This window comes from Austrofundulus limnaeus, unplaced genomic scaffold (assembly GCF_001266775.1).
Source record: "Austrofundulus limnaeus strain Quisiro unplaced genomic scaffold, Austrofundulus_limnaeus-1.0 Scaffold23, whole genome shotgun sequence".
In the NCBI taxonomy this organism is placed as follows: domain Eukaryota; kingdom Metazoa; phylum Chordata; class Actinopteri; order Cyprinodontiformes; family Rivulidae; genus Austrofundulus; species Austrofundulus limnaeus.
Genome location: NW_013952425.1, coordinates 1,864,092 through 1,879,266, shown reverse-complemented (window position 1 = coordinate 1,879,266; position 15,175 = coordinate 1,864,092). Strand labels below are relative to the sequence as shown.

General features: G+C 39.0%; 2 protein-coding genes across 2 annotated transcripts in view; one reads left to right on the top strand and one right to left on the bottom strand.

Annotated features, from left to right (window-relative positions):
* Nucleotides 1–3,394: 3,394 nt before the first annotated feature.
* On the bottom strand, nt 3,395–8,255 carry gba3 (glucosidase, beta, acid 3). Its single transcript, XM_014004367.1, has 5 exons — nt 8,090–8,255; nt 7,656–7,880; nt 6,617–7,419; nt 4,535–4,658; nt 3,395–3,735 (listed from the first exon to the last, which is right to left on the bottom strand). Exons 1-5 carry the CDS (start codon nt 8,142–8,144, stop codon nt 3,476–3,478), a joined length of 1,467 nt encoding a protein of 488 aa, XP_013859821.1. The 5' UTR covers nt 8,145–8,255; the 3' UTR covers nt 3,395–3,475.
* A 1,156-nt stretch (nt 8,256–9,411) lies between these two features.
* The window catches only part of adgra3 (adhesion G protein-coupled receptor A3), a 32,443-nt gene continuing 26,679 nt past the window's right edge, over nt 9,412–15,175 (top strand). Inside the window, exon 1 of the mRNA XM_014004366.1 lies at nt 9,412–10,384. Coding sequence (XP_013859820.1) covers nt 10,158–10,384 — 227 coding nt within the window. The 5' untranslated portion in view covers nt 9,412–10,157. The remainder of the gene's footprint in view (nt 10,385–15,175) is intronic.

Genomic DNA, 15,175 nt, shown 5'->3' with positions numbered 1-15,175 from the left:
AGCAGAAGAATAAATCTTATAATATCTGCCCCTTTTTTATACCCAAAATATGTTCATAAGAAAAGTAAATCACAACAAAATCAAAACAACTGAAAACACACACAAAAAGTATCAGTCAATATCTTGAAAACTGACTAAGTTATAACAATTAGCAAAATTTGAATTAAGGATCTTGTGCAATCTGAATGTGCTAAATGAATGTGTCGGGAATTCATCTCTATTATTAACACACCAAAATCTAGCTCAATAACAGCACAACGGCTCAGTGGTCAGCACTGATGCCTCACCGCATAAAGAGCCTGGTTTTGGACCTGGGGTCTTTCTGTGCAGAGTTYGTATGTTTTCCTCATGCTTGCGTGGGATTTCTCGGGGTACTCCGGTTTTCTCCCACAAACCAAAAAGCATGTACAATAGGTTGCCTTCAGGCCTCTCTTGTAAGAGATCTCTGATTTCAATGGGACATTAATAAATAATAAAAGTATCGTAAAAGTGGCTGAATTATAGATATTTTTTGGGGATTACGTTCTGAAAGTTGAATCAAAACCTGCCTAATTGTTCATACTACTCTCAGCGTGCCTAATCTTGGATGGTAAGTAGGGTCAGGCATGTTTACTTGGATGGGAAACTACCTGAGAATACAAGGTACCATAAACCTATATAGTAGGAGTTGTGCCCACATTGGTACACTAGCAATGGAATACCATTGACCATAGTAGATCATAGCTTGCCTTCTACTGAAGGATGACAAAAAACAATGGTTCATGAATATTTTTGCTTACACACAAAACAACATCCTTTCAGCAGCAAGATAAAAAATAGAAAGGGTAATTATTTGACAAAACCCTTAACCTGATATACAGCATCATCAATTTCCTATAAATCACAAAGATGATTGATTCTTTTTTTTTAAACACACCATCGTCACAATTTTGCCCTCTGTCTAAATGAATTCCCAGTTGTTTAACTTTTCATARTGTCTGCCAAAACCTAACGAGTTAAATTTGGTCAAATACAAATGGGCGCTCTTTTTAGTAATTCGCCACAATGTTCTCCAGGGCAGAAAGTGATYGAACGTTAACAATTAAAACGTGCTAATTCGTTGTCAAAAAGCAACATATTTCTTGTCGACACATGATATATTTGACATTTAATTGGAATTTGGACGTTTTTTCCCCTTCATCGGGGCCCCAATCGGAGTGAATTCTACAGGGCTGTAATGAATCGAACATTCGTATTTGGGCTGTTAAAGGCACTCCAAGTGTGAATTATTTAAATGCTAATTAATGTTTTAAGCTCTCTGAGCAGCAATAGGCACACATTATTCCTCAGCTGCCTACAAATGGCTAATTTCAACACGGGCTAAGTGCAGCGTAACCTCTGGCTCATATTTCATTCAATCAATTCAGAAGCGGTGGAGGTTCTTCCACATATATAGGTAGATTTTTTTTTTAACCCGGTGATGGGAGATGGAATCCATCAATATTGGGAGACAGTTGCTGGAATTACTTATCAACTCTTAGCGGAGGATTCAGTCACCCAGGAGCTGAACTGATGAATCGAGGGAAACGTGATTCAAACCTACTTCAGCTGCGATTTGGACTCGAATATGAGAGAAATCACATGAGAATGTGGAATTTATTTACAGCCCTGACTTACTTTTATACATTTATACTTCTTTTTTTTCCCCTTACCTGCCTGCCTTGAAAGGTGATATGTGTTTATCTGTTAGCAAAATTTTTCATGAACCACTGGTCGGATTTTACTGAAACTCTTAAATAGTAATCACTGAATATACATCTACGACTGATTAACATTTGGTGTCAACTCAATTAAAAGTGGCTACTGCAGCTAACTGAAATCAGCAAATACAAAAATTGCGATGACTCTTTTAGTTTTTGAGATAATGAGCTAAAGTTTGGTGTGGTAGTAGCTGAGAGTCATCCACAACATATGAGTGTGACCAGATCACACAAGAACTTGGCTTAATCTTTAATGCAGCAGGTGATGTTTAGTCCTTCAACAAGTTCCGATTCCTTTTAGTTTGTTTGTTTTTGATCACATCAGAACAGGGCAACAGTCTACATAAACTTCATAAACTGTGGCTCAACATGGAGCTCAGATCAGTTTGCAAAAGGGAAGCTGTGACACGAGCAGAAGTGGCATTATTCATGTTTCCACAATGGCTTGTGTATTCATCATAAGACAAAGGAGATTTTCACTCGTGTTGACACAGATGGACGAGGGCCACGAGGGTATTATTCACGCCTGTTGAAAACAGGAAGCAACTGGATGTCACGAAACAGCGTGCTTATTAATGCAAACAAAGTCCCCACCAACACCAACACAGGATATGGATGACATTTTCCTTCACCTCAAAGCATTGATATTGTGTTTGAATATRTGATGTATTGCAGTTTGAGTGCTGCTCCACTTTATTGTTTCCCCATTTTATCCAGGTCACCACTGTGTGAGGTGTTTGTCAAAACTTTAGATTTAAAACTGTACTTTCTGTGTACGCCACAAGATGGAGGCGTAGTCCCACGAAGAGAATCCTCATCCTCTGCTTCTCATCTTGCTCCCTGACATGAACTTCAGCCTGAGACGTTACAAACTGGCACGGTTCTTATCAGAATAGCACCTAATCTCACAGAAAACATTATCTGAACCCGTTGATCAATAAAACTGGTAATGCCTTTCCCTTTTCAGTCAATCGGGGCTTGGCATGTTACATTGTTAGGCCAGTTAAAGGCCCAGAATTTGAGTTTTAAACAAAAACTCTCATAATAAAAAGAAACAGAGGTCTAGTCTTGGACTATGTGTTCTGAATAATTCTCAGCTTTAACCACACCAAACCTCAGCTCRTTATCTTGAAAAGTGTTTGTGTTRCAGACATTTTTGTGTTGGCTAATGCTCATTCGCTGTGGTGGCCATCTTAAATTTGAGTAACTCCAAAAGCAAATCAGTTGTAGAAGTGCATCCATTGATTGTTTTCTGCAASCTTTCATGTGTATCTGGCCATTGGTTCATGAAATACTTTGCTAACAGACAGACAGGATTGACCTCAACAATTACTGCTGAAGCTGTAAATAAAGATCCCACAGAACGTTTAGTGCTCCAAGTATGTTAGAAATGATGCTTAACTAGAACCACAAAAATTATCAACTCCATTTTTGTCAAACTGGCCAAGGTATAGCTATTTTTATATTACCAAATGCCAGCTGGCTGTGACAACTATCTTGAATTTGGCTGACTCCAAAATATAATCAGTTGTTAATGTTATATCCATTGATTAGATTTTTAAAGTTTTGTTAAAATCTGTTTTTGGTTCATGAGATATTTTGCTAACAGACAAGAGAGCTGCCTAAGCTAACAAAAAGGGACAAGTAAAACAAGCTGGTTTCATTTATTTATTTTTTATTCTCTGAGAATTTACAGATCAGTGTTTGGCTTTTTATTACCAACACTACGCTTCAACTTAACTTCTCCCATTACCGTCACATTCTGCCTTCCACTCAGGCGGCTCGTCTCGTTGGGTTTGACCACCAGACTTTTGGTGTTTCGAGATGAACTTGGCGTATTCTTGCCCAGACCGGTGTATGGTCCGAGTCAGCTTGGCATCAGAGAAGTCCACGTGGAACAGGCCGAAGCGAACGCTGAATCCATCAGCCCACTCAAAGTTGTCAATCAGTGACCACATGAAATATCCACGCACCTTGACGCCATCTTCTTGTACAGCTGAACACAAGAAAAATAAATAAATAAATAACACAGGTGGTGTCACATTAATACATGCAAGTGCAACTAGAAATTTTGCATTTCCTGTGAAAAAGCAGTGTGAATGCTTAATGCTCAAAGATTTGTGCTGATTAGCTAAAAAATGCTGAAACTAGCCTAAAATAGCTTAAAAAGGTAGCTGAAATTGGCACAAAGAAACATGCTTGCTAAGGATCTGAAATTATTACAAAAAAGGTCAATTTAGCTAAAATTGGCTAAAAAGTAGCAACAGCTTCAACGATCAGAAAGCAGCTAAAAGAAGCATTAAAGGTCAAATAGAAAGCAGCTGAAAAAAAAGTTTAACAGTAGAGTAAAGTAAAAATGGTCAGAATAATAGTTAAAAAAAAAAAAGCTAAAATTGGCCAAATAGAAGCCAAAAGGAGCTGAAATTAGCACAAAGTAAAAAAWAGCTTTTTCAGAAAAAAGTACAATAAAGACTTATGAACATTTTGAAAAGTTTTAACGAACGTTGAAGACAGTTCCGTTCATTTTCAATGACAAAAACGTGGCCAAAAAAGCTAAAGGTCACAAAAAAAGTATACATTGCTGAAGTGCCACGAGTCATAGCAGGAATGTCTTGATGGAGCYGAATGTTTTGATACAGAAATTGTTGAAACAGCACAACTAATTGCAGAATGATATACGTGCCAAAAAACGAAGACGAAAAATTTAAGCATTCGCACAAGTGCTTCTCTCTACCCATTTAGAAACATTTCTCAGGTCATATCGATTTAAAATAATTTTTCGTTTCTCTAAATACCTTTAGCCACTTCCAAGATGGTGCTGCTGAAAAACTCACAACGCTGAACATCCTCCATCTGCACAGGCCCCATCTGAGAGAAGCCATTCTCTGTAATGTAGACCGTTGGGTCRTTGAAGGTGTCCTAGAAAGTCACACAGGGAAATGTTTTCGTCAAACAGGGCATCATGGTTGTCAGACAATTCAGAGGAGAGACAGATTGGTCCACAACGTTCCATTTAGCTGTATTTTAACGGTGCTAGACACAAACTAATGGACCGCGGCAAGTTACAATGGGAGGAAATGGCTTGTTTGCAAACACTTTTTTTTGACAAAGTAACTGTTTCATACAAAGTGACAGAGCTAATGATGCATCAGTGTGTTTCTAAAAAAGGTGTCTACAATGGATTACTGCAAATAAAATAAATGGAAAGACTAAGGCCAGACAGGTTCTGTTTGTTTGGCTGAAAGTTGTCTATCCTGAGGAAGAGGAAAGAAAACAAAAAAAAATAGTCTTTTAGAGGATAGTCTGGTCAGTATCAAAGTGACGTTCCTTCCAAMGGGTATCAATAGTTCTTATCAGCTAAACCATTAGTCGTAGAGTACAGAGAGTGGGCATAAGGCTTAGTCGAGGCTAGGCTAAGAGTTAGCCAAATAAAGACCAACATCATTACACTAGTGTAAAAGAACGCTCAGACAGAAAATAATTTTTTTCCTTTTGTTTATCAGTCGAACAAAGTCTGTGTTACTATGCAAATGTATGCATGCTCAGCATTTTTTATTTTATTTTATTTTTGTTACAAGCCGAGAGGCTTCTCTGTGTATCAGTCCTCCATGAGTTGTAAACCTTTGGACAGACTAGACGTAAAGATAAGGGGGGCTGATAGATTCAACACCGTCAGCACATTGTAGACCTGAACGTGCCATGGTCTGTTCAGCACAAATGCATTTGTAACAGATTGGGTGGTTCTAAAACAGTAGCAAACTATTCAAATGATGTCTGGCAACCGTGTACAGATTTAATGATGGCAAAATGTAGCGTTTTGGTTGTTTTTGAGAATAAGCGGATTTATAAGCCTGAATACCGTATACAATTAGCCCTTGTTTGGCTAGCCTTTCACTTAGCCTGGACAAAATCTTATTACCTTCAGTCTTCAGTGACTGATGTCAAGGCTGATGAGGTACTCAGGATTAGTGATAGAACCTCACTTCAAAAATGACCAGACTGTCCTTTAGAAGGCATTGTGAAGAAATTAAAAATTAGGAAGATTAGTACTAATTTTAAAAGCACAACACTATATTCTTAAGTTCTCCTTGTTGTAACATTGACAGTGTTTAATCTATTGTGTTTTGATTAAAATAGGTATAGTTACATGTCCGAAACATCTGTTACAACACATAATTAAACGGTGGAATAACATTGGCTGAGGATTTTGTCTGAATGCCTGTGATTCAGCCGTAGGTCAGTAGGGGGCGAGCGCAGGCATGGAAGAACTTGTATAAATACAGGAACTTCCTGGTTTTCGGACAGTGTGGGTTTCCTGTCTGCAGGCTCAGTAATAAACCCCACTCGATTCCAGAATTCTGGTGTTGTATGGTTTTCATTCCTCCTACAAATCGTTTTATTTAACATTTGTGTTTATTATATCGACTTCAGTTTATTGAATACGAATTTTCTTACAGCATAACAGCAGTTTTCGGTGGTTTTTGGTTTGAAATGTTTTTATTTCTGTATCATCTATGATAAAGAAAAAAAAACTGAATGTGTATTATTCACTACCAAATACATAATTTGTAAAAAAAAAAAAAAAAGGGGGAGCAAAACTAGCAGTGTCATGTTTTGTTGCCAACAATTACGAGTCATTTGTTTACATCAAACATTACATTTGTACACTTCAGAAAGTCTCAGCTCTCAACTGATATTTAGTTGGTAAAATACTCCCCGAATGTAGACAAAGTCAGGAGCAGGGAAACAACTAAAACATGCTGAATAGTGGTCCTCAAGGACCAGGATTAAAGGACCACTGCTTTAGGATAATCAAAACGTAAAGAACCACTGCTTTAGAATAATCAAATAGAAAAGAAAAAAGTCTTATGGTTTACCTTTATATATTTCAATAGTTTCCTTAAGCCATAGGGCACTACAGCCAGCCAGGACACACCACAAATGGGCCAGGATGGATCTATAATCTCCTTTGCATCTTTGTCACTCATCATACTCAACATTTTCTCGCCTTCTTCCCCCGCTTTGACTTTTCGGGACGTGTAGTAGTTCAGTGCGAAGAAGTCGGCTGTTCCCAGAATGGTCGGATCATCGTTTGAGAATGTGGGAAGTCTCGGGGGACCAATGTATCCCACCTCCTTGCTTCGACTTTCAATGGCGCGCCTCATCATTTCTGGGTAATCTCCAGTGACGAACACGGGCCAGGCGAACCACCCCAGCGAGAACGCAAGATCCCGTTCCGTAGCAGCGACGTCCTCAGTACAGTCGGGATTTAAAGGCTCAAACCAGTCGCTGTTGAGGGCCAAAGACACCGCACCCTTCTGCATGGCTCTGTACTCCGAGTCGTAGCTGTGCCACGCCATGGCGTGAGCTCGCAGCATGTTGTGCCCCACCACGTAGGCAGCTATGCCTTTTTCTTCCAACCCCGGAGCATGGATACCGTCTTCGTAGCCTTCTTTGGCACATACGAGCGGCTCGTTGATTGTGATCCAGAGTTTGACCCGATCCCCAAACGTCTTGAAACAAAATGTGGCGTATTGGTCAAAAAGTGTTGCCATCTCAGGTGACTTCCAGCCTCCCAGGTCATCCAGAGCTTGAGGTAAGTCAAAGTGGTACAAAGTGACCATTGGTGACACATTACAGGCCAGCAGGTCATCAATCACTCGGTTATAGTATTGCACACCTGTTGAGACAGTGAGAAGATCAAATAACAAGAAAAATCATAGAAAACCCAAGTTTACATAATCTATAGTGTAATCTATAGTGTGTGCAAAGCAATTATGGCATTGTTCTAACATGCAACATTGTCTTTTTTGTGAGTTGTCAAATACATTGAAACTAGAGAAAATGTAAACTAGCCTATAAAGAATTTAGACTGAAAAAAACGTATGAAAAATGTAGTGTGTTTGAAGGAAATACCTTTTTGATTGAYGTTCCGTGTGGTTCCATCAGGTAAGAGGCGGGCCCAGGAGAAAGACAGGCGGTAGTGGGTCAGTCCAAGTTGTTGGATACACTCCAGGTCCTTCTCCCACAACTCGTAGCTGTTACAGGCCACATCTCCATTCTGATCCTCAAACACTCTTCCTTTCTCATGACTAAATGTGTCCCAGATGCTCGGTCCTTTTCCATCTGCCTGCCATCCACCTGAACCAAAACAAACAAGTTGCTCAATTTGAGAACATAAAAACTGCAGATTAAAATAAAATGCATCTATGGTCACATCTACACTGCATGAATCACATTAGTGTCCTTTAAATGCTTGCATGAATGCTGCAGTAGTTACAATAATGGAGGCCTACAGACAAAACAGTAGCTGCTAAATGTGTTTCCAATTAAGTATTCAGTCTGTTTACCTTCTATTTGATACGCGGAAGTTGATGCTCCCCAAGCAAAGTCAGAAGGAAACATGTTTTACAAGCTTAAAGCGCTCGAACAGCCAGCCCTGCACGACTTATCTTATCAAAATGCTAAGTTTGTGCTTGAACAGTTCAAACAGCGCACGACTCAGGTTTACCTCCTCCTGGGCGTGGCTTAAATGTCATGTGGTGCGCTTTAGCCAATGGGACACTACTCATTAGCTTTTTTTTGTCACTGAATTACATTGATGTTAATGGGCAAAATCTACAGATGTTTTTAAATGAGATTTCAGGTAATTTGTTTTCAGTGGGTTTGCATAATAATAATAATAATAATAATAATAATAATAATAATAATAATAGTCTTGTTGAAATATTAGAACTACATTACTGCAACAAATAACGTAAACATTTTTCTAAATACAGCTGTTCTGCTTACTACACATCAAAACAAACAAACAAACAAACAAACAAAAACAACCTTTTGTACAAACGACATTTTTGGTGCTTTAGGAGCACTGTTCGATCAGTAAGATTTAAAAAGTGTTCTGTATGTTTTATCTAAAAACAAAATCTGTGTGTAATGTCCTTTTTGAAAATCCACTTGAAACACTGAAAAAGAAATGAAATGGACATGGGTGGGTCGGGGAGACGTTATTATTTATATCTCAGGTTGCATGAACATTTTTAACCCACACGGAGGAAGAACGGCTCTAATGTTCACCTCCTGGTGAGGAAGTCACTTTTTGTGACATTTCTGGGATTTTGCCGTATAGGTGACTTTAGATTGATTTGTGCATTACATACTTTTTTTTTTTTTGCTTGAAAAATATTTTATTAMCTGAAAAGGAAAAAAAAATAGAAAACTCAACAGTTGATACTCAGTCAAATGAGAGATCGGCTTTAACAGAACAATTTGGGACTATGTTTTCTAGGAAAACAAAAACAGAAAGTTTGAGATATTTTACTGGTGCGCAGTTATTTTTGTCTTTAAGTTAAAAGGCTAAATGGAAATTTTGTAATTGCTTTAGATTCAGAATAACTGTTTCTAAATGGAAAATGTAATCTGTCAGAGTAAAATAATACATATTGTATAACTTGTTTAAAAATAATTGGGACTATTTGCTGGATGGTGTTACTTGCTTTCCTTCCATTCACACTGCGCTGTATGATATAACTGAATATTAAATTTTATTTATGTTTTTATTTCATACTTCGTAATGAGCTCCTTCCTTCCACTGAAATGATGGGTATCAAAGGGATTCGCGTTTTATTTTGAAAAGCAAACCGGATATGGTTTGGAATCCAGCTGGGAACCATCACAGAATTCCGTACAACACCGCCGGGACAGCAAAACGAGAGAAGCGGACTTAACTTTGTACCGAAGATTAGTTTTAAGTGCTTTTTAGACCGATTCTGTCACAGTTTCACGCAGACTAACTGGCCAAGCGACGGATTCAAGCGTTTTTGGTGGATTTTTGAGATTTTGAAGCACGTCCGAAGCTCGGAAAGTTGTTCTTTTGTTGTCCCAGTTCATGTGAAAGTAATTTCCTGCGACGGCTCGGCGGATAATGCGCTCGCTCTCGCGTTTTTATTGCAGTTTAGTACGCTCCCCAAAASTACTCTGGAGTTAAATGAAGAAAAAGGAGCTAAGAAGGCCTTTCCTGAAGTTAGGAGCTGATAACCTGGAATGAGCGCAGCCGCCTCCTGTGGGAAACACACAACACAGTCCGAGCTGGACACGAGCTGAACAAAGTGAGGCTGAATGTTCAGGAAGAAGCAACAATATTTTAAAGTGGGCTAAGCTTTTTGCGGGGTTAAGAGTTGTAGTGATAAAAACCGCCCTATCAGGACCGTGGAATGGGAATTATAAATGAGTGTTTTGCCAAACAAAGGAGGAGGACACCTCGGTCGGATTGAGAGAAATGGAGGAGGAAGGATCACTTGAACCAAGCAGCAACACTCTCATCGTGCGGCAGAGATTTTGTTTTTCTCTGGCTTGAAACCCTCGCTTTGAGCTTAACCCTGYTGGGCGTCAAACGCATTTATATCCCCCCCCCTGTAAATGGTGAGGAGGAGGGGGATCATGAGGCTGCAGTTGTTGGTGTTTTCACTGCTGCTGCTGCCGACAGGCTCCACGGCGCAGCAGCAACAGCTCCTCTGCAAAACGTCGGAGGAGCGCCCGAAAGGCGGTGGGAAAAGCCCGCAGTCCGACAGGAAGGTGGTCTGCAGCAACATGGAGCTCGAACAGGTGTTACCCCCGGACTCCTTCCCGAACAGARCAGTCACCCTGTGAGTAATAAAGAGCTCTACCATTCATGTAAACAAATAGGAAAGCTGCAGCCCCCTCCTAATGATTAATTGGAAATATTTCAAATAAAAAAAAAAACATGTTTTTAAGGTACTCATTGCAAAAGTTATGAAAGGTTGCAAAGGTTATCCTGAACTATATCTGGTGCAATTTGAAATAATTTACTCCAGTGGGTTTTCTACATGGATTGAATGAGGTTCTGAAATGCAGGTCCACACTCGATGTAAACAAAGCCCTGTATGCGTCCCTCGTACAGCTCAGCGCATGCGCAGTAGGTAGGGTGAGCTACATGCCTTTTCACCTGAGCAGCACAGAGCATGAGGGTAGTTTAATATTTGCCAGTTTAAAATTAAACACAAAATGGTCCAAAACTCTGTATAATAAATGTTGCCTGTGGAGTAATTCATGTTGACAGTCATTTGCCCCCCCAAAATAATATAAACCGAGTCTAAACACTCACCATGAGGCACTTGCAGTAAATTAGCAATATACACTTGCTGTGTACATATCTTTTTTTGCTAATAAAACCTGGAAGCTTGAGTCATGGGATTGACCTACATTAGATATGAGCAGTATTAAAAAGTTTTTATCAATCCAASTAGGGCTGCCACAAACGATTATTTTTATAATCGATTAATCACMGATTATTTTTCRATTAGTCGACTAATCGGATCATACGTTAATGGACTATAAAACATACAGCTTATCGCGCCACAATGCAGCTGCTATTATATAACCATGGTTAGATTTTAGCTATATGCTAACTAAAAATAATTGCTATGGAAGGCAAGTTCTRCTCTACAGATATTGCACAGGTTTCTCTTTCATTTTCTTAAAATGATCCCACATTTTTGAGCTCCGTTGCCGGATAGCCATGATACCAGAGCCTGTCTGTATAATGTGACGTCCACGGCCTACCCCAGTTACCACGACTGCGCGTGTCAAGGACAGAAAGGCAGATGTGGCAGTGGAAGGTGTCAAAGCAGTTTGGAGAGAAAAACAAAGTAAAGAACAAAAAAAAAGATTAATCCATTATTAAATTAGTCATCGATTAGTCGTCAACTAATCGTGGCAGCCCTAAATCCAACCCCGAAACGGTTTATTATAATTTCTTATATTAGAATACTTGTACCAAAAGAGGGCCACAGTAGCTCTGTGGTCAGTGCTAAGGTCTTGTAATTCTGAGGCTCATGGTTCAAGCCCAGATTGCGTGAGGAAGGCCGTCCAGCACAGATTTCCTCAGTTTTGGGAGATCGGAAATCATCTGATACTTTGATAAGATTGGTGGACGAGATTGGCTTCCATCTACCTCCACAAATGTCTGAAAATCATCCACTGTCCCCTTTTACTCTGCTGCGAGCACTACTTACTGTCCAGTAAAAGAAGTTTATATTGTTTCAAGGGCATTCAGTGTTTTTTAATGGGAGCATTGAAGCTGTATTGTGACCTTATAACACCTGACAGTGTCAGCTATTTAAAAAAAAAATCTGAATCAGCAGGTCAGAATTTTTAAAGATCAGTAAAAACTGCAATCGGTCCACCCCTACATCCAACGTATAACAGTTGCCAAATAGGCCTGTCACAATTAGTGCTGGGCGGTATGACCCAAATTTTATATCATGGTATTTTCAACAATTACGCCGGTTTCACGGTATTTGACAGTATTTTTTCCCTCACAGCTCAGCTGATAATAAAATGTACAAACTTTGCTTAAGACTTTTTTTTACTGTACCTCTGTATCACTGTTGCCCTCCTCATGTACGTCTTTTCATCTTTGCCTGGTTGTAGACAGTAATCATGCATTTAGGTCCGATTGTGAAGCGTTGAGAAAAAATCATTAACTGGTCAATCGTTGCGTGTCAATAAAACTTAAAAAAACGACTCACCTTGTAAACCAGTCAATTCAGCTACACTACAAAACTACCCCCCCCCCCCCTTTAGCTTTTCACAATAGAAGCACGCTAGAGTCTCGTCAGACAATATAAGCTGCTGAAAAACACCACCCGCCGCCAGTTTTTCCAACAATAACGTTAGCATGCTAATGTGCTTAGCAGTGCTGCAAGGAAACATGTCCCCAGGGAAACAGTTCACTGGCGGCCACAACGAAACGTTCCGCACGTGTTCAGGCTATTTACACCGGTATTCAGAAAAGTCATACCATAACAAAAATAAAAACCGGTTTTCGGTATAAAACGGTATACCGCCCAGCACTAGTCACAATGACAAATTTTGCTATGCTATAAAGTAGAAAAGATTATGCTATAAAGTAGAAAAGAGGGAGACACTAAGAAAACAAGCTGGCAAATGAAAATGATCAACCACTTTATAATTTATGGTGCGATTAATTGATTTATTGCTTATCGCGACAGGCCTATTGCCAAATCTGTCATACAAGTTTGCTCACTGTGGCAATGTCAGCATAAGGAAGCAGCCTGAAAGAAAAGCATTTTCCCAAATAAAAAAAAATAATAATAAAAAAATCTGTGTTGTACACTGGTGATCTCTCACACTGGGTGAAAGATAACAAAATACTTGTACTTCAATATAAATTTGTATAGGAAGTGTTAAACATGTGGAAAAAGGTTGTTTGAAAATCTCAGGCAGCTTAAACGTTGTTTATGTAGAAATTTTATGCTGTATTTTGAGAATTTTGTATTCACTGTGTAACGTATCACAAGTCTTAACACACTACTCTTGATGGAGCCACACATGTATGTACTATATTTTGCATGGGTTTTCCCCCAAGCTTCAGGAGGTGTAGCTTATCAAAAATCCGATGGAAATGTAAATGTAGGAGGCAAGTGGTGATAAAGCTTCTGCAGTGCTTATGCTCTGACAGCCAAAACATGGCTTGATAAGTCACAAGCAATAAATGTAAACCCTGTTCCAACTGTAGTAGACTGTCTACATTCAGTGTAGGGGGGATATTTTCACTTTTCAACAAGTGATTACACATGACGCCACATCTGCCAGGCATTTGTGAAAGCCTACAGGATGTAAACTAATCCTTGTGGGGTTTTAAAACCAGGATGTAACGTAGACTGTGATGGGATTAGATTCACTTTCAGCTATTAACAGCACACCTGAGTGAGCCTCATGGTGCCATTCTCCTAATGAATAATATTTCAAATGTGTTTGCCTCAGTTATGTTTAGGTGAGCAGCTGTTCTCCATTTGCTTAAAACAATAATGTGAAACTCCTAAAACACACCCTATACAGATGCATAGATTTGTTTGTTTTTATTCTACATTAAAGTCAATTTCGATGTTGGGCTTGGTCACCTGCAAATGTGCAAAAATTCAAAGCTTTGCATCAATTTCTTTTCTTTCATTTATTTATTTATTTATTTGTTTATTTATTTATTTTTGATGAGAGTTTGGTTTGGGTTTGAGAGTGGTTGGCATATGTGACTATTTCTGTTTAGCTGTTTAAGTTTCAACCTGTAGATCAATGCCTACAGGAGTGTCTAAGCTTTCTTTAGTCATCAGCTCATGTTTTCTTATATAACTTGTTATTAAAGGTAATTAAGCTCATATTCAAAGGAGCATTTTGGTTGATTAAAGCAAGTAAGTGGTCCTGATTTTGTCCTCTGCAGAGTAGGGTTGGGCAACATTGCAAAAAAATTAATCACGATTAATTGTGGTATTTAGCTGATAACGATTAATTTGACGTTTAATCCCTTGGATATCCTCATGTCCTGGTCACATGACAAATTTAGTGGGAAAAGATTTACTCTTCATACAAATCTGTTCCAAACTGTGTCAAAATTACAGACTTCAGGCTATACATCAAATTTTAAATTGTGTTGATAGATAAATAAATTACAGAACTTTTATTTTTTAATGTTCATCATATTTGAAGCAGAGAGGAGCAACGAGCGGACTCTGCCTGGTGGCATTAATCCTATTAACAAGTGCCAAAAAGTAATCGATTAGTGTTTTTCTGACGATTAATTGCACACGATACGGTTATGCCCAACCCTACTGCAGAGTAACATGGGCTTTTTTTTTTCAGGAAGATAAAACTCACTGAGGAAATAAGCTGTGAACTAACTAGTTTAGTTTAATGGCACAAACTGGGTTTTGGTTTTTTTTTTTTTAGACTTGTTTTCCTAAAGACAGGTTTTAATCTTGGGTTTTTAGGCCATACAATTGATAATAAACCCGGTTGTTTTTGTCGATCATCTTTAGTTGTCTCATCTCTCTTTCATTCCTTTTTTCTTCTGTCATGCCTTGGCTGTTTGAAGTGTTTGTGTGATGAGAACATAGGTGCCTGCTGCCCTGCATGCCCTAAGAGGATTTATTTTCTCGTCTTTTCCAGACTCAGTGGTGTAGACCAGTGGTTCCCAAATTTTTTAGCTTCTGACCTTGAAAGTAGCAAAAACAAATACTTAAATCCTACATTTCCTTGTTGAAATTACTTAAACACTGCGAAAAAATGCAACAACACCAATTTAGGGATGCATGATATATTGGCATTAACATTGGTATCAACCAATGTTGGTCATTTTAGCATGTCGGTATTGGTCCGATTAAGTAAAAATGGACTGATGTTAACGTCCGATATTGATTTCCCACTTGTTACCATTTGTGTTTCAGTTTCAAGAATGGAAATGTTTGGTCAAGCAGTATTGGTTTGATAGTGATTGGCTGTGTCCAAAACGACAGGCCGGGTCCTCCGGAGGACCCAGACTCCCCGGTCTCGGAGGGCCGGGTCCTTGGTAGACCGGGAAGACCGGAAAAAAAGAGGCTGTGAATTTGGACGGTCTAGCC